At 42.2% G+C, this 19,861-nt stretch overlaps 1 protein-coding gene across 1 annotated transcript in view; it reads left to right on the top strand.

Annotated features, from left to right (window-relative positions):
- Nucleotides 1–19,636, top strand: part of MERTK (MER proto-oncogene, tyrosine kinase) — a 236,034-nt gene extending 216,398 nt beyond the window's left edge. The window contains exons 15-19 of the mRNA XM_063918101.1: nt 1,331–1,449; nt 2,989–3,098; nt 4,046–4,205; nt 14,316–14,452; nt 15,571–19,636. Of these exons, the coding sequence (XP_063774171.1) occupies nt 1,331–1,449; nt 2,989–3,098; nt 4,046–4,205; nt 14,316–14,452; nt 15,571–16,057 (1,013 nt within the window). The 3' untranslated portion in view covers nt 16,058–19,636. The remainder of the gene's footprint in view (nt 1–1,330; nt 1,450–2,988; nt 3,099–4,045; nt 4,206–14,315; nt 14,453–15,570) is intronic.
- The last annotated feature ends 225 nt before the right edge of the window (nt 19,637–19,861 follow it).

Here is a 19,861-nt window from a genome sequence, read left to right on the forward strand (position 1 = left end):
CAGCAAAAAAGGCAAACAAGGTATTAGCATGCATTAAGTAGGGAATTGATGCAAGGGATGAGAGTGTTATACTCCCATTATATAAATCACTAGTGAGGCCACATCTCAAATACTGTGCACAATTATGGGCACCATACTACAAAAAGGATATCCTGGAACTAGAAAAGGCTCAGAGAATAGCAACCAAATTGATAAAGGGGATGGAGAATCTAGAATACGAGGAAAGGCTTGCTAGGCTAGGCATGTTTACATTGGGAAAAAAGGAGATTAAGAGGGAACATGATTAACATTTACAAATATATAAGGGGTCAATACACAGAGCTCGCGGGGGATTTGTTTTTGGTAAGAACATCAAAAAAGACATGTGGACACCCGCTTAGTTTGGAGGAGAGGATATTTTGCACAAAGAGACGGAAAGGTTTCTTCACAGTAGGGACAATATGTATATGGAATTCCCTGCCTGAGAGAGTAGTGATAGCGGACTCGGTCACTACTTTTAAATATGGTCTTGATAAATTCCTAAAATTGTCTTTTTTCAACCTCAGAAACTATGTTGTCGTCCTTATGGTTCTGTAGTAACCATGGGAGCCCTTATGCTTTCACAGTACTCCCGGTGGGTCATCAAAGTCCAGAGCCCACACTCAGAGTAGTTTGGCTAACTGGGGTCTATCTGCACTGTAACATGTGCGGCTGGTGGACAGGGGTCAGGCAGGCTTCCCGGGACTCCCGGGCTTATCATGCTTTCAGTAGTGGCCGGGTATGCCGCCTAGATATAGGATCAGCAGTCACAAACTGAAGCCGGCTAAGCACCCCGGTCAGGTGAAGGCAGGTTCCTAGGATACAGGGCTAGTGCAGCTCTCCGGGGCTTAGCTGACTACACTGCGCCACCACTTGCTGCAGTATATGATCAACTGTCACCAACGAGAGACATCCCAGCTCCTCACACAGGTGCTGAGCTAAGCTGATTGCACTTGCAACAGGCACCGACAGCCGTCAGTCTGACGGCTGATGGTGCTGCATATCATCAATGATGATGATCATCAGTGGCAGGGGCCTGGCAGGACCCTCACTCCCCAGGGGCCACTCTGGGTTAATTTGAGTAAGTTATTTTCACCACTTGAGACACATTGAATAAATCAAGCATAATAGTTAAATAGAAACATAGAATTTGACGGCAGATAAGGACCACTTGGCCCATCTAGTCTGCCCTTTTTTTATCATGACCTGCACTTTTCCTATAAAGAGATCATTAATGTAGTGTTTACTCTTCATGTTCAGTCCTAGAGAAGGTATCAGCCTGACTGGTCATTATATTGTGTTTCTCTTTCAGGTGTGTGTATAGAAGTAGGCCCCAGAAGAATCCCAAAACCCATGGTCATATTACCATTCATGAAGTATGGAGACCTGCATAGTTTTCTTCTCTCCACCAGAATTGGATCTGGCCCTCAGGCAAGTTGCCCAGATGGTTTCATTGCTGTTTCTGGACAATGCATGTGTGTGTACATAGACCAAGCCTGAACATATGTGACCTGTTGATAGAATGAAGATATGTAAATTGTTTATTAAATGTAGAAAGTGTGATGAAGTAAGGAGAGTTCAACACCAGACACTAGTGGTATACAGTAAAATTAAGTGAGTGACTCTAGCAGCCTGGGAAGAATTATGTGGATTAAGCCATCATATATATAATTTTTACTTTATATTTTATCAATAGTTTTGTCAGGTGAAGGTGTGAACAGTCAGGAGCAGTGTCATAGGGAACAGGAAACTCTGTGTTCTCCATATTTGTTAGGCAAACACTTCATAAATCCATCTGTGCGATCGTTACAAGAGAGTTGCAAAATTTTTCTGCTAGCCTTGTTATACCTTAATGAAGACAAACTATGCTTAACTCAGAAGTCATTATCTTAGAGTTAAATTTATCATTCTGGCTAGCTGCATGGCCATATTGGGGAGAACAAAAGCCATGATGTACATACACATTTGCTACCAAAATAGACGAGAATCAATTCAGACCTGATCGCACCAGCAAAATTGTTCTCTGATGGGCAAAACCATGGCCCTCATTCCGAGTTGTTCGCTCGTTGCCGAGTTTCGCTATATTGCGATTAGTCGCTTACTGCGCATGCGCAAGGTTCGCAGAGCGCATGCGCTTAAGTTATTTTACTCAAAAGTTAGGTATTTTACTCACGGCATAACGGGGATTTTTCATCGTTCTGGTGATCGGAGTGTGATTGACAGGAAGTGGTTGTTTCTGGGCGGAAACTGGCCGTTTTCTGGGCGTGTGCGAAAAAACGCTGGCGTTTCTGGGAAAAACGCGGGAGTGTCTGAAGAAACGGGGGAGTTTCTGGGCGAACGCTGGGTGTGTTTGTGACGTCAAACCAGGAACGAAACTGACTGAACTGATCGCAATGGCTGAGTAAGTCTGGAGCTACTCAGAAACTGCTAAGAAATTTCTATTCGCAATTCTGCGAATCTTTCGTTCGCAATTCTGCTAAGCTAAGATACACTCCCAGAGGGCGGCAGCTTAGCGTGTGCAATGCTGCTAAAAGCAGCTAGCTAGCGAGCGAACAACTCGGAATGAGGGCCCATGTGCACTGCAGGTGGGGCAAATATAACATGTGCAGAGAGAGTTAGATTTGGGTGGGTTATGTTGTTTCTGTGCAGGGTAAATACTGGCTGCTTTATTTTTACACTGCATTTTAGATTTCAGTTTAAACACACCCCACCCAAATCTAACTCTCTCTGCACGTTATATCTGCCCCTCCTGCAGTGCACATAGTTTGGCCCAATAGAGAACAATTTTGCTGCTGCGATCAGGTCTGAATTAGGCCCAAGGTTCATTCTAACTAACAAAACAAAATTACTGGAGGTGAGGTGTAGTGGGAAAGATAATTTATAATTTGAGTATGGATAATCTGATCACTATATAAAAGGCCATATAATTAGCCTGCATGGCTAACTCTTGTTTTCTGTTGCATGTTTTAGCATGTGCCTTTACAGACGCTGGTGAAGTTTATGATTGACATTGCTACTGGTATGGAGTACCTCAGCAGCAAGAACTTCCTGCACAGAGACCTGGCAGCGCGGAACTGCATGTTAGTATATTGCACATTGGCCCTCATTCCGAGTTGTTCGCTCGCTAGCTGCTTTTAGCAGCATTGCACACGCTAAGCCGCCGCCCTCTGGGAGTGTATCTTAGCTTAGCAGAATTGCGAACGAAAGATTAGCAGAACTGCTACTAAATAATTCTTTGCAGTTTCTGAGTAGCTCCAGACCTACTCACAGATTGCGATCAGCTCAGTCCGTTTAGTTCCTGGTTTGACGTCACAAACACGTCCTGCGTTCGGCCAGCCACTCCACCGTTTCTCCAGACACTCCTGCGTTTTTACCTGGCACGCCTGCGTTTTTTAGCACACTCCCGGAAAACGCTCAGTTACCTCCCAGAAACGCCCCTTTCCTGTCAATCACTTACCGATCAGCAGTGCGACTGAAAAGCGTTGTATGAACACTAGCAAAACTGCTAAGTTTTTAGTTAAATAACTTAGCGCATGCGCGCTGCGTACCATGCGCATTTAGCAGCAAATCGCAGCATACCGAAAATCGGCAACGAGCGAATAACTCGGAATGACCACCATTCTCTTCAGACCATTTTTACATTTAATTTAACAAACACAGACCATACATATACATTTGTGATTCATATAATTGTGATTCATATAAATGTCCCGTGTTTTACTCATCATGAAGATCTCTGCTATATGTGTACCGGTTAAGACTTTAATCTTCCAGTGGCTATAGCCAACCAGACTTTCTCTATGCTTTAACAACTTTTTTGTTGAACTAACAAAGTAAACCTATATATAGACAAGTACCAAAACAAGCAACGTTTCCCAGTAACCTACCAGGAGGCTGTTATGGAGCATCAGAAAACAAACTTTTATTTTTACTAAGCTATAAATTGGATCATGGAACTAAAATTAGTAAGACTGATTATGTATATTTCATATTAAGCTGAAGCTTTTCTTATCTTCTCACTTTCTAGGCTGAGGGATGACATGACTGTCTGTGTGGCTGACTTTGGACTGTCCAAAAAAATATATAGTGGTGATTATTACCGTCAGGGACGGATCTCTAAGATGCCTGTGAAATGGATAGCTGTGGAGAGCCTTGCTGACCGTATCTACACCGTCAAAAGTGATGTGGTAAGGTACTAAATTGGGATATGTTATGCAAATAAGTGGGTGACATAACTTAAAATATTTGTTTGTTTGTATATATGTATGACAAAGATTAGGTAACTCCATAACTAAGCCAAGCCTTCTCGGTTGGCTGCTTCTCCTTCCTCACAAAGCTGTGAGAATAGCACTTTATTAATCAGTAATCAGGAACACTGTGGGTCCGATTCAAAGGCGGACGCAAATCCCGCTTCTACGGCGTCTTTGTACACAGTCGATCTGAGTAACTATGGTAATACTGTTGTGTTATATACAGAGACATCCATCATTGTGTCTCAGAACTGCCGCTTGTGTGCGAAGACACAGCACGGGATGCACACCGGTCGCACAATTGGATTTTGGAGCAGCCCTATGGTAGCTAAGAATGTCCATCGCAACTAAACCATCAGGGCCAGTGACTATGCATACAAGGATTGTGACACCCCCCGGAACGGTCATGACACACCTGCATTTTTGTAGCCCCCCCCCCCGTTATCTCCCACGAACGGTTACTGACTGTCACAACACAAGCGCAATGAAACTCAGACACATTCACAGTACAAAAAACATCAGCCAACTGTGTTCTCAAGAGCCCCCAATATGTAATGGATTTTTTCAATTGGGAACACCAGGGCCGTCTATTCATATGGGCTCAGTGGGCAGTTGCCCAAGGGCCCCAGGAGTATAAGGGTCTTAGGCTGATAGCTGATGGTCCCCTTTTTCCAGGGGTACCAAATATTTTAAAATCGGCCCTGAGGAACTAGAAATATCAGACTTCAAAGCAGGGGTCCCCATCCGAACCTGTTAATTGCTCTTCCCAGTCAGATATCTTGGCTTCTGTCTAACTTAGAGTTTTTATGATATACGCCAAAAGCTGAGACTCTCCCCTTTCGGTGGACACTGGCAGCTTGTCTCTACTTTGCCCAGAACTAGAGATATCAGCCTTACAGCAGCTGGTCCCTGCTCCAGCTCCACACGCCTGGTATACAGTTTTATATTTTCATCGGTAGATTGCTCTGGCTTCTGAACTCTATTCCCCAAGTGGCCAGTATCTCCTGAAAGGTGGGCCTCTCTAGTTTTTTACCCCATTGAAAGCCAATAAATCTATTTCCAGGAACTGGAGATATCTGCTGTCAAGCATGCTAAACTCCCACTGGAAAATTATGACTATTAAGCCCACTCCACTATCCACCCCTCAACTCCATATAAAACACCCCCAACCACCCTGAAAGTCATGTACTGGGGCACCTTCAGTCAGCCCAATGCCCCCTTCTACAGTTTAGTGTTCTCCCTCCCGCCCCATCTCCCACCATCTGTGCAGGAAAAGAGTAATTAGCAGAAATTGCTGCTCCGGTTCCTGCATGCTAAGATAGAACATCCCCTACCGCCCACGGGACATCAAAGCTGCTGCTGATAGCACCCCCCACCCCTACTGCTGGAGGATGGGTAGGAGCCCCAGTGTATTGCTTTGCCCACGGTCCTACACTGCTGTTAAGACAACCCTGGTGAACACATTGGATAAGTAATGAAAGTCCAAAATAATTAATCTCTGCATTATTAAGAGTCCAAAAACATGACTTGCTAAGGAGAATGTGAGATCTATAACTGAGAAACATTAAGCTTAACTTTAAAGGTAATGACACGACGGAGACTTTGTATGATAACGTTCCCTAATTGCATGATATATAAGGCGGTATAAATGCTGAGAAATCTTGGTACACCAGCATCCGTGTGCTGTATGAGCGGTGTAGTCAATGGGGGGTATTCAATTGTTTGAAAAGTCAGTTGGGTGTCTGTTTTTTCCTATCTAATAGTCAGGGAAAAACAGACATCCTACCGACTTTTCAAACAATTGAATATCCCCCAATGAGTGCTACAGCTAGTCTACATGGAGCTTATTCAGCGCTTGTAGTGTCTGTGCAGCCATATAGAGGATGTAAGCTCTGGGTTCCAGGGGCTATAATATACAGATACACAAGGTGATCATGTGCCACTAGATACGTTTGGATGGTATCATTCTGCGCTTTATGGTTTGCTTCAGAGCGGAGTTTACTTCACATAACTCAGCCTAAATTAGGAATGTAATATGTATAATTGATTTATATGCAGAATGACCATATAGTACACTTAATAATTAATGACAAATTGAGAAATGGGCCATCGACAAGGGTGGTACTACAGAGGTTGTGGGTTCCGTGGATCCCAGAGGTGCGAGGTGTCACTTGTTATGAGAGCAGAGATGTGTTCTATAAGAGCACAGGCCTGACCATGGATGGCTAATTAGTTCTATTCATGATTGCTTGTGTGTCATGTATAGATGCACTCTACAAGCATCATTTACATAGTCTGGAAAAACAAAATGCATGAGCAGCATGTTAAAAGTGAATCACAAAAATATATCTATAGCTTGTGTTAATTTTCATACGTGTTACCCATATTTCCGGCACATATGTGTTATAGCACATAGGGGGTGTTTCAGAGATGGAGATGCAGCGGCTGTGTGATAATATGCTAATGCCACAGAATTCTTGTGTTCATAGACACCTCTTTGCTTGTGTGATCCACTGCTACGTCTGAGGACTCAGCATTTGATCATTTGCTAGAATATCTGTTATCAGAGTAATCCTCAGGTTATGTAGGATGTCGCCTCACATCCATAGCGCATCGGAAAACGCAGCACTACCAAAAAACTGTGGCAGCAGACCCCCTATTTTCAGGAACGCTGCCCAGTGCTGCTCCTGGACCCTCCACCAATCATCCACAGCCTATCAGTCATGCTTCAACTTAGGGGGCGCTGAATGCAACCATGCAGGACCTGTTCTACACATACGCAGAATGGGTCATGTGCAGTCCCCCCACCATCGGGGTTGGGGAAAACTCTGAATCAGGCCTTAACGAGCTCTGAGATTATATTTGTGAAGGACATCATCATGAATTGAAGGGTTTTCAAGGGTATTCCTTATACTGTTTTTCAGTGTACAGATATAATCAGCTGCAGTAATGTGATTTTGTGACAAGCTTACTGCTCTGGTTATTCAATTTCATGATATATGAGTTGCAATTTACTTCTTCCATTACCCAACTAATTGGGTCTCATCATTTCTGAATTTATTCAGGTTAAGATGTAATTGTCTGCTCAATAGGGATAATACAAGAACAGCAGGGTATAATATGTGTAATCTTTGCCGTATTTTTTTGAACTGAACATAACGGTCCTCATTCTGAGTTAAGAAAAAAGAGCAAGTACTGTAAATGTGCACCTTGGCAAAACCATGCTGCACTGCAAGTGGGTAGATATTAAGGGGGAGATGTGTGCTGAGCGAACCGCTCAGCACACATCTCCCCCCGCTCAGCACAGCACGATGTGTGCTGAGCGAGGGGGAGGAGGCGCTCATTTCACCCAGTGGCCAGTCTAGCACCAGCGATAACGCTGCGCGGCTATCGCTGTGGGGGGTATACATGGAGAGATCAGTGCTTAACTTCTAAGCAATCTAGTCAGATTGTTTGTTTGTTTAGATTTTAAGCATGGATCTCTCCGTGAGTACCCCCCTTAAGATTCGTGTTTTTGCCGCTTTTAGCAGAGATCAATCTCGGCTGACATCAGGCGTTTTAGATTGCAACTTTAAAAAAAAAAAATTTAATTTACTAAGCTCCCGTGTTTCTATCATTCAAGTTTTCTGATGTTGATGTGATTTGTAATGCAGAACAGCGTTTTATGAGGGAGTCTAGTACATTGCCAAACATGACACAGTGAAGCCTGTTCGGATCAGTGAGATCCATGCAGGTCTTCATTGTGTAAAGTTAAGAATCAGGAAGAAAAAATTGTGTGGGGTCCCCCTACCAAGTATAGTCAGCTCCGGGCTCTTTGAGACAGTCCTGGTTCTTAAAATACCTGGAAAAATTTGCTTAGGGGTCCTCCTTATTTTTGAAATCAGCACTGAGCTCCACTAGTCAAGAAGAAAATTCCACAACCGGGGATCCGTGCATGATTCTCCAAACACACCAGCCAAAAGCAGGTCTATTTCAAAGTTCTATTTCTGTGCCACGCGCTAGCCCAGGGAGGCAGAGGGAGATTAGGGAGGTAAATTTGTGGCTTAGAGACTGGTGTAGGAAGGAAGGGTTTGTGTTCTTGGAACACCGGGCAGACTTCTCAGTCAGGCGCCATCTTTTTTGTTACGATGGATTGCACCTGAATGAGGAGGGGGCTGCGGTTCTCGGGGGTAGGATGGTCAGAAGGTTGGAGGAGCTTTTAAACTAGGATCCTGGGGGGACGATTTAGCTGGAAGCTATGGGTCAAACAGTGAGAACAGTAAGTATGGGGATAGTGAACAATTTGGGGGTTGAAAAGGGGGGGAGCGAAAGATCAGCCGGCAACAGCAAGGGTATTTGCATGGGTATTGACACCGGAAATACTGACACAGGTATTGCCCAAGATATTCCCAATTTATCACCTAATAACGAATATGGCTCAACAATACAGTATTTAGAAAATGATGTCCATAGCATAAGGGAAGATTCTAACATCAGGGGAGGGGGTTAGAAAGTCTTAATAGGTCAAATAGAGATAGTAGTGAGGAAGGTTGTATTAAATATGATGGGAGGGAGGAGAATAACAGTCGGTAAGCGTAAGTCTAGAAATGCACTTGTAAATATAGATATGATACCATTAAAACAAACAGGCAAGGGAGATGCTAAGCTAAAATGCTTGGAATGGCTTGTATCAAAATCTCAGTATGATATTATAGGTATTACGGAAACATGGTGGGACGACTCTCACGACTGGGTTGTGAATTTGGAGGGATATTCTCTTTTCAGGAGGGATAGGGCTACCAAAAGGAGAGGAGGGGTATGTCGCTATGTTAAACCATCTCTAAAACCAAGCTTAATAGACGGTATTTACGAGGGGACTGGAGATAACATGGAGTCACTATGGATTGAGATCACAAGTGGGGGCACAGAAGCAAAGAAACTAGTCATTGGCACATGCTACAAGCAACCGGATATTAGCGTACATGACGAGGAACAACTCTTACTGCAAATTTAAAAAGCTGCGGGAATGGGGGACATCCTAGTGTTTGGGGGATTTTAACTATCTGGATATAAATTGGAGAAACGATTCATGTGTAAAAACTAGGAGCAGCAGGTTCTTAAATACATTAAAGGATCAATAGTCGAGGACCCAAATAGAGGTAAAACTATTCTGAACCTAGTTATTACCAATAATGTGGACATTATATCAAACACTAAAGTTGGGGAAACCTTGGGAAACAGTGACCACTATATGATCACATTCGACATCAGTTTAAAAAAACATAGCTATAAGGGAACAACTAAAACATTTAACTTTAGAAAAGCTAATTTCATTATGCTGAGACAGGCACTAAACGACATTGACTGGGAAGCTTTGATTCATGGTAAAGACACAACGGAAATGTGGGTAGCTTTAAAAGGGTTGTTTGATAGCAATATTCACAAATTCATTCCCATGAGCAGTAAATGCAGGAGTACTAAACACAAGCCAATGTGGCTTAATAAGGAGGTCAAAGAAACAATGGCTAAAAAGAGGCATGCTTTTAAAACATTTAAATTTAATGAAGGGGAGGAGTTATTCCAGCATTATAAGGATTGCAATAAAAAATGCAAAAAAGTAATAAGGGCAGCTAAAATTGTAAACGAAAAGCAAATCACTATAGAGAGTAAAACCAGTCCTAAAATGTTTTATAAATACATAAACAGTAAAAGGTTAAAGAAGGAGAACGTAGGCCCATTAAAAGATGAATTATGAGCTTTGATTAACGATGATCAAATAAAAGCTGATATACTGAACAATTTTTCCCCCCCTCAGTATTCATCAGGGAGGATCAGACGGTGAGAGTAGTGCATAACTATAGTGAAGGTAGTGACTCTTGGCTTGATGCTTGTTTAAGTGAGGAAGTAGTCCTGGAGAGACTAAGCAACATGAAGATGAATAAATCACCAGGCCCAGATGGTTTTCATCCGAGGGTTATTATGGAGCTAAGGTCGCAGCTAGCAAAACCCCTATACTTGATTTTCCATAGTTCAATTACATCAGGCATGGTACCAAAGGATTGGCGCTTAGCTGAGGTAGTGCCTTTATTTAAAAAGGAAACTAAAAATAATCCTGGTAACTATAAACCAGTTAGTTTAACCTCTATAGTGGGTAAAATATTGGAAGGTATTTTGGGGGATAGCATACAGGATTATCTGCAGGTTAATAAGATTATTAGCAAAAGTAAGCATGTGTTTGTAAGGGATAGATCATGTCAAACTAACTTAATTAGCTCTACGAGGAAGTGAGCGAGAATCTTGACCAGGGAAAAGCAGTGGATGTGGTGTATTTAGATTTTGCAAAAGCCTTCGATACAGTGCCTCACAGGAGACTGATCATCAAATTAAGGAAACTTGGCCTAGGATATACTACAGGTTGAGTATCCCATATCCAAATATTCCGAAATACAGATTTCTTTGAGTGAGACTGAGATAGTGAAACCTTTGTTTTCTGATGGCTCGATGTACACAAACTTTGTTTAATACACAGTTATTAAAAATATTGTATTAAATGACCTTCAGGCTGTGTGTATAAGGTGTATATGAAACATAAATGAATTGTGTGAATGTACACACACACACTTTGTTTAATGCACGAGTTTATTACAAATACTGGCTAAAATTACCTTCAGGCTTTGTGTATGAGGTGTATATGAAACATAAATGCAGCCTGTGCTTAGATTTGGGTCCCATCGTCATGATATCTCATTACAGTATGCAATTATTCCAAACTACGGAAAAATCCGATATCCAAAATACTTCTGGTCCCAAGCATTTTGGATAAGGGATACCCAACCTGTATTTGCACATTGATAGGTAATTGGCTAGATAACAGAGTACAACGAGTAGTGGTCAACGGAATGTTCTCCAGCTGGGCACCAGTAGTCAGCGGAATACCACAAGGGTCCGTACTGGGCCTGCTACTGTTCAATATATTTATCAATGATCTAGGAATAGGGCTGGAAAGCACAATGTCAATCTTTGCAGATAGTACTAAACTGTGTAAGGTAATTCATTCAGAAAGCGATGTGGAGTTTCTACAGAATTACTTATTTAAACTTGAAACCTGGGCGTCTAAATGGGGAATGAGGTTCAAGATAGGAAAATGCAAGGTTATGCATTTTGGGACAAAAAACACACATGCATCCTACACTCTAAATGGGGAAAATATAGGGGTAACTGTGGTGGAAAAAGATTTGGAGGTGCTCATATATAATAGGCTTAATAACAGTACACAATGTCAAAATGCAGCAAAAAGGCAAATAAAGTGCTTGCGTACATAAAATGGGGCATTGAAACAAGGGACGAGGATGTAATCCTGCCACTGAACAAATCATTGGTATGTCAACACCTTGAATATTGTGTTCAATTTTGGGCACCATATTATAAAAAAGATATCGAGGAACTAGAAAGAGTTCAAAGGCGAGCTACTAAATTTATTAAAGTGTTAGAGACACTGGAGTACAAGGAAAGGCTTACTAGGTTAAATATGTATACACTAGAAAAGAGGCGTCCCTTGAGGGGACATTATTAATATCTTCAAATATGTAAAGGGTCATTACAAGGAGTTAGCAGGGGATTTGTTTATTAAAAGAACCCTGTATAGGACACGTGGGCACTCGCTGAGGCTAGAGGAGAGAAAATTCCGTACACAACGTAGGAAAGGGTTCTTCACAGTAAGGGCAATAAAGATTTGGAACTCCCTGCCGGAGAAGGTAATAATACACAAAGAATTGGAAAGTGATAGGCGCAAACACCATACGAAAAAACGTCCTTACATCTGATATAGATAGATCAAACAAAGGAGTCCCCTTGCGACCCTTTACTGGAGTGTTTGTAGTTATCCTCTTATGACGCCCTCCAAATTGTAGTCTCTTATCTCAAAAAAGAAAACAGATCATCAGGCAGACCAATTTTGAAAAAAGGGGACAACGAGTTTATTACACAGAACACTCACAATGTTTTAAAAATACAAGGCATATATCCACAACAAACAAGGTGGGTGTCAAGGGGTGCTGGCAGCTGGAATCGAATTACCCTCCCAAAAGGAACACTGGAGACTCTGGACTTCTGCAGCGTATCGGAAGGAAAAAGGTCATCCAAAGAAGACAGCTCCACCTCTCCACACCGAGCAGTCTGCGATGTAGAACAGTGTCAAAAGCCTTACTAAAGTCTAGATAAGCTATATCCATGGCTCCACCTTTATCCATCACTTTAGTCACACAGTCAAAATAGTCAATAAGATTTGTTTGACATGATCTCCCCCCAGTGAATCCATGCTGTTTGGGATGCTGTAAATTGCCGGATTTGAGATAATCTACAACTCTTTCCTAGTATAACAGTTTGAATAACATAAGAGACAACTATCAGTATTTCGACTAGCGGGATCCCAACCACCAGGATCCTGACCAGATCCCTTTTAAATGACCCAAAGAGTTTACAGTGAATACCCTGTTATCAAAATGAACTAAATGAAATGCACCTTAGTATTGTGAAGCATGACTAAACATGATCAATTATTATAGCCTAAAATCACCAAAGGACAGTAGTTGTGCAGCCCTCACAGGATTACACTTTTCAATGATGAAACCATTAATGTCTGATTGTAAAAGTCAGCATCCATTAGACTAAGTACAATGAAAGTGTTATATTACGGGTTGGGGCCACGTGATCGGCGGCTGGGATCCCAGCGATCAGCATCCCGACGCCGGGATCCCGGCCACAGAATGCCGGCGGTGGGGGCAAGTACAACAAAGCCCCTTGCGGGCTTGGTGGTGAGCTGCGCTCGCAACAGGTTCTATTCCCACTCTTTGGGTGTCGTAGAGTGACATAACTACATCCCTATATTATTCAATATTTATCTGGGTATGGCAGAAATAGTAACATCCAGGATTGATTTCTTGATAATCCAACACTTTTTTTTATTTATTTGTAAATGCAAACCAACCAGCCTAAACGGGCATTTGGTAAAATGTGACCTGATCTGATTCCTGCGGTCACGTGGGTTGTTACCTGGAAAGATAGCCACACACAAAGGGATTTTACTTTCTAAGAGTGAAATCTTGAGAAAAGTATTATGAGGACTATATAAAGTAATGTAGCATGTGTTAGCCTGTGCAGTAGTTGAACCTGTGGTAAACCAACAATATGGAAGATATGGATTTAGTGGTAGTGAATTATGGGCCTGATTCAGAAATGTAAGGAAATGCATTCTTAGCTGACAGTTTGTACGCAGCAGCTGTGTGAAAATATGCTAATGGTGCAGCCGCACCGTCTTAGTCAATCCCAGTGGCTGTGTGCAAAAAAGCTGCATCCATCATAGGTTAGTTTATTATCAAAGTTCCCAGTACCCCTTGAGTCGTGCAGCATTGTGCAAGGAAGTAAGAGGCCAGAGCCCTTGTAACTGCGTACAGGATCACAGCCACAAGCAGTAATATGCCCCGAATTGGTCACGTCACGCCTGTGTTTTTGCCGTCACTCCCCTAAACATAAACAGTCCCTGACTTTCAATCACTGTGCGAATAAATCCTCTCTGTGACCAGCATTGCAAGACCGTTGCAGCACGTGCGCAGTGCTATGTAGACCCATACAGAGACTGACGATAGTTACTCAACCGTGAAAAAATCTGTTTTGCATACATCTCTGTGTACCATTCCATATCCTGCCTCCTGCTGGCATTTATGTTAGATCTAAAGTAATTGCACTGAATGTATTCCGATCACCGATGTGGATGCCATCTTTGTGTAACAAATGTATTATGCAGTAATGCCAGGCTGTTATATGCAGTTAAATGGAGACAGCACCACTTATTTGTCACAGTGCATGGATGCAGTTGGCCTCTTACATAACTTCTGTAGATAGTTTGTGACAAAACTTTCTTCTAGTTTGTTACTTCAATATCTTAGTGTCTGTTGTCATCTATGTACGTGACATGAATGGGTTACTGGGAGCTGGCCTTTCAGTATGAAAGGATTCATTCAGGGCTTCTGGAAAGATCATCATCCTACTACTTCTGTTTGCTATCAACAGTGGGCGTTTGGTATCACAATGTGGGAAATTGCAACCAGAGGGATGACTCCATATCCAGGCATCCAGAACCACGAAATATATGACCATTTACTGCAGGGCCACAGGCTGAAGCAGCCAGTAGCCTGTTTGGATGAACTGTAAGTACTGAATTTTGCAAAAATTATAAACAATTATTATGAGTCACTGTACAAATGTTTATTTGTGGTACTGTTTCTCCTGAAACATTACATATTATAAATATAATTTACACCAATGCTGTGCAATGTCCTGGACCTGGAAGAGCTAAATTGAGAGCATATAATGTAGAGATAGGAACACACATTACACAGCACAGCTCCGCTGTAAACATGGAGGGAAGGGGTTGGCTACGAAATCCCGGCAGTGTGAATCCTGACTATCCTAACCCACCCCTTCCACAGCCTAACTCTAAAGCCTCTCCACCCTCAGCCTAACCATAACCTCCCCCGCCATCTCAGCCTCACCCTACCCCTAGTGCCTAACCTTAACCCCCCTGTCCTTACGGGATACTGACTGCCGGGATCCTGACCGCACCCTGGGGTAACACATCACAATGAAAATATATAAACCTGTAAATTTAGGTCTTCCCTACACATTGAAAATCCATTACCTAAGTTCAGCAACCAAATCCTATCTCCATTTTCTTCTCCTTGCATCTCCAATTGGGAATAAACTTTCTGTAATATTGACCCCAGCCCCAATACACAATTCTGATATCACTTTGCATGTGATCTAAATCTCCTTCCTCCAAATCCACTCCTACACTTGGCCATTTTAAAAATCGAATTGCAACCACAGTGCGACCCCATAACCCCACACAAACTACTGACTTTCTTAAAATCACAAGTTTCCTTGACCTCGGTCAAATCAACTCCACTCCCTTCTCTTTAATTCCCCTATGTGGCTTTCTTCATGCTGTTTAAAACTCCTATATTAGCTCCTACATGTGGACCCAACATTACAGCTGCTGATGGATGCATTGAATTAACATTGATTTAAATAATGAGACCATTACAATTGAGTTACAATTTGGATACTAAGAATAATAGGTAAGCAGACACCTCTTGGCCAGTGCCTTATGTGGCAGCAGCCACCAGATGGATCGCACTAATGATAAGTCAGTTTGTGTCTGTCCTCACTGAGTTACTTGGGAATAGAACAAGGTTCTCACTGATTCTGTGATGACATGACAGATTATCCTACCATAACATGCTCATTCTCTTATACCTTATTGCAGGTATGAGCAGATGTACCTCTGCTGGAGAGCTAATGCAGCTGATCGACCTACATTCACAGCACTGAAGCATGATTTGGAGAAGTTTCTTCAAGGCTTGCCTCCAGCACTGGACAAGGAAGATGTCATTTATATTAACACAAGCTTACCTGAAGACAGTGAGCTTTTCACAGAAGACCCAGAGATAAGTGACATGGGCCTGGACTTGGACTCAAAGTATGTACATATCACTCCTTCAAGGTCTGACACCACCATGGTGACGGTGGAGGTCCATGGAAGTAATTCCAGTGAGGAGAGGTACATCCTGGAGGGGGTGCCTGAAGAGCAGGCCGGGGAATTGGAACAAGCCTGTGCTCCACTTCTAATTGGCAGCATCCCTAGTAAGAGAGTGCCATGGTGTGAGAGCAACACTCTGCTGGATGGCAACTCACTGACTGAGGAGCTTCTCTACGCTGATGACTCTGCAGAGGACTCGGAAATTGTACTGTAGAAAGCTAGAAATAGAACATTGCTGCTTTCATTTGCTAAACATCATATATTTTTCACTTTTTATACCTTACGGACAAACATTTTGCCATTGAACCAATGTAACTAATGTAAATACCACTCAGGATTCTGTACATAGAAATATAGGTGGCTTGTACATAAATGTATGCATATCTATAGATTGATGCAAGAACAAAGGTGTAAATATTCAGCGTGTACATAGTGTATGAAATGATGCAGGGTTTTTGCTGTAGTCCAGATTATTGTGCCTTATGTCTTGTCTTTATGAAGAGTGAGCTATCCACTAATTTACTGTTTGAAGAAAGCACTACCTCCCCTCTCTGTCTTAGCTGTGTATAGTGTTCTTCGCCCCTTCTTCTTTTCTCCATAATGTCATTACATAGCAGGTAATGACTTTTATACTGTAGATGTATAATACTGTACTTGAGTGTGTGGATGCTTTTAGAAATAGCTGTGAAAGATCTCTGTAAGCCTCTGACATCACTGGTCATCAACTATAGTAGTATCTTTCACTATAGTGGGTGTGTTAGGATGCTCCTCATCCGTGTCAGAAAGTAACACAGATAGTGTATGTCACAGTGGTACAGTATATACACTGTTTTATTAGTTTCATTCCTTTTGTCCTGTCTTTGTCCTTCAAGTTTACCTGAGTTACAGCCTAACCTGCCGTCTAATGCTTTTGTTGAGACACATCACTCTAAGGTGACAGGCAGCTCTTGTAATAAGAGAAATGCTTGTATGGGAAAGTGTTCTGGGTGCCATAGGCAAGTTGCCTCGGCAACACCTCCACCCCCTATCTCCTTTCTTACATAGTGTGTACCATGGTGCGGGTCACCATCTTCTATTATGGAGAGTGTTGCTCTGGGATTGTATATCATACAGTAGCCCAGTGTTAAGCCCCAAGCCCATTACAAACATGGAAGAACAACAGCCAACATTCAAAGTCAATGTCATTAGCCAATGCCGTCTGTGGGGGTGCTACGGTGACAATCAAGCCCGTGACTGAAATGTCACTCATACTGTACATTGTTTTAGGAGCCCCCTACAATTTGGCCCCCCTAAACGACCAACTAGGTACATTTAGTAGTAACACCAGTCCTGGATTTAGTGGCGTTTCAGAGGCATATAAAATGCCTCTAATACACTAGCATTAACAGTTTGTGTTCACTGTTGCTAAGTGAATCTTGTCCATAGGCAATTAACGTTTTTATTCTGGGGAAACTTAGTGACAGTTATTCTAAACAAACCTTTTTATCAACTAATCCTTCTTGTGCAAAAGAACTCTTAATGGCTATATAAGGTCAGTTCTGCTAATCTATTTATACGGCATATTAGGATAAAACAATGGCATGTGGAAATAATAGTTTTAGCTCAATTTTCTTTCCTAAAAATGCCCAGACGACAGGAGATGCTGATCTTTTGCTGTAAAACAAAACTCCTGCCAGTGTTTACGGGAGACAGTCACAGGCAGTCATAAAAATGTGATTATGACATTTGACAGAAGGAACAGTGCGTATTTATCTTTCCACCATGCATAAACGAGTGTGCCTACTCTTTTTTTTCTTCTCTTTAAGTCAGAATATGTCAAAGGGAAATTATTTACAGAGACAATAGTATTAATTGAGCAGTGGCGGAATATGCATCACTGGGCCTTGTAGCAAAATTTGGATAGGGACCCACTGATGCCACTCTAATGGACTAGAGTGTGTGCTGAAGGCATTCACTTACAGTGTGCGCAGTTGCAGAACGTGTACCAAGACATATTGGGGTCATTTTGTTCCTAATTGGAAACATTCTCTAAGTTATACACAGATGTACCCAAAAAAGTTTAAAGGGTTTCATATACACGTCAGGCACTTTAAACCATCATAAAGCAAAATTCTTGCATCTGCAATGTTCATTTAATGAAGCATTGAACAAATAAGATGCAGGTAGGTAGTATTCATGTATGACTTTGCATTAAGTGCCTCAGACATGTAACATGCAATGCCATCCTAGGCAAGTAGTTTTATCAGATAGATGGGATCAGTACGGAAAGCCGGCGGGCGGGATCCCAACGTTCAAAATACCAACGTCGGGATCCCAACCGCGAAGAAGCCGACAGGGGTGAGTAAGGGGTGCTATACTCTCTCCCCTACCTCTCTACCCGCTGCCTAACCCTAACCTACCCCTTAGTAACCTCCACCCGTCAGTGCCTAAAGCCAACCTCCTGTCCACGCTGCCTAACCCCAGCCCTCCCAAGCCTCAGCCTAACCCTCACCACGCAGCCTAGACCTAACACTCCCCCCCCCCCCCCCCCCCCCGCGCGGCTTACCTCCTCAGCGGTGCAGTGTGAGGACGTTTGGCATCCTGGCTGTCGGGATTCCGGCATCAGGATGTCTACCGATTCGGGATGTCGTTGTTGGCATTCCGAATAGTGTCGGGATTCCGGCGTCGGTAATCTGTCTGCTGGAATCCCGCAAGGCGGTATCCTGACTGCATCCCATATAGACATATGCACTTAGTAGGCAGGCACAGGGCTGCATGGAGGAAGCAGTCATTCTTACCACTTGTCATCAGGCAGCTAGGATTACAGTATGGCTTTGTTCCAGCAAGAGAAAACTTTTCTTCTAATGTATATCCTCAATTGATAATTATTTACTTGGAAATTATTTGCATAAATTTTTTCTGGACGAAAACCATTTATTTCTATTTTTCTTACCAGCTCTTCAAAACAACAATTTCTAAAATGTAAAAATCTATATAAAGTGCATCAAAGGCCAGACTGTATGCCAACATTATTATAGTGAATGTCCAGACTAGTGCCTTTTCCTTCCTGCTTGGTTAATGTCTCCTGGTTGCTACAACAGATTAGGGCTCATTCACAAAGGGTACAGTAAATTCAATGGAAACTAATGTGCACTTTAGAAGCAAATTAAGGGGGCTATTCAATTCTTGACAATGTGCAGTCACTGCACACATCACTGAGTATTATGGTACCACAACATCGCACGCCACTATGGGGTGTGAGGGAAAATGTGCAATGTTGGTGATCTGTTTTGGTATTTCGTCTTCTAATTGAATTGCCCCATAAGATAGGTGTGAGAGAGCCCTAAATGTATTAGACTAAAAATGCAAAAAAAATGGATGGCACTCCCATTTTAAAATACAAAATGTATAATTTGTGAAGATATGTGCTTTTAAATAATGTATAACCATGTGATTACTAATGTCTGCCTTTTACTTGCTGAAAACTAATGTCTGCCTTTTACTGTTTAAATTGTTGCATTATTGACTGATTTAGCAAGAAATATGAAATGAATGTCTCTGTACAACGGAATTATATAATACAGTAATATACCATAAGTGTTAATTCTTCAAACCTATTCCAAAAAAGAAAACAGAAAAAAAAGAACTTTGCCTTTATGAAGATGTCCAACATAAAATACCAATAGAGCCAGTAAATGAGAAGTATATTTTTATAGTAACATGTACAAGAGCTATGTAGTGCTAAGTGTAAATTAATGTTTGGAACTAACACTGTATCTAAATTGTTAGTATTAATAAAGAATATATTTCTTAATTGTGTATGTATCATTGTGATTTTAGCTTTAATGTGTCATAGTTGTGCACTGGAAAAGCTTAAAGGCCCATTCACATTAGACGATGTCGCCTGTATGCACTGAGCGATATGACTGCTCATATCGCTCAGTGACGTCACGCCCCCGCCAGCCCTGCATGAAGGTCGTGGACGACAGTCCACATCCTTCATGTATGCCCTACCGACAGCGACGATCGTTGCCGACCC

The sequence above is a fragment of the Pseudophryne corroboree genome, chromosome 4, assembly GCF_028390025.1.
Source record: "Pseudophryne corroboree isolate aPseCor3 chromosome 4, aPseCor3.hap2, whole genome shotgun sequence".
Taxonomy (NCBI): domain Eukaryota; kingdom Metazoa; phylum Chordata; class Amphibia; order Anura; family Myobatrachidae; genus Pseudophryne; species Pseudophryne corroboree.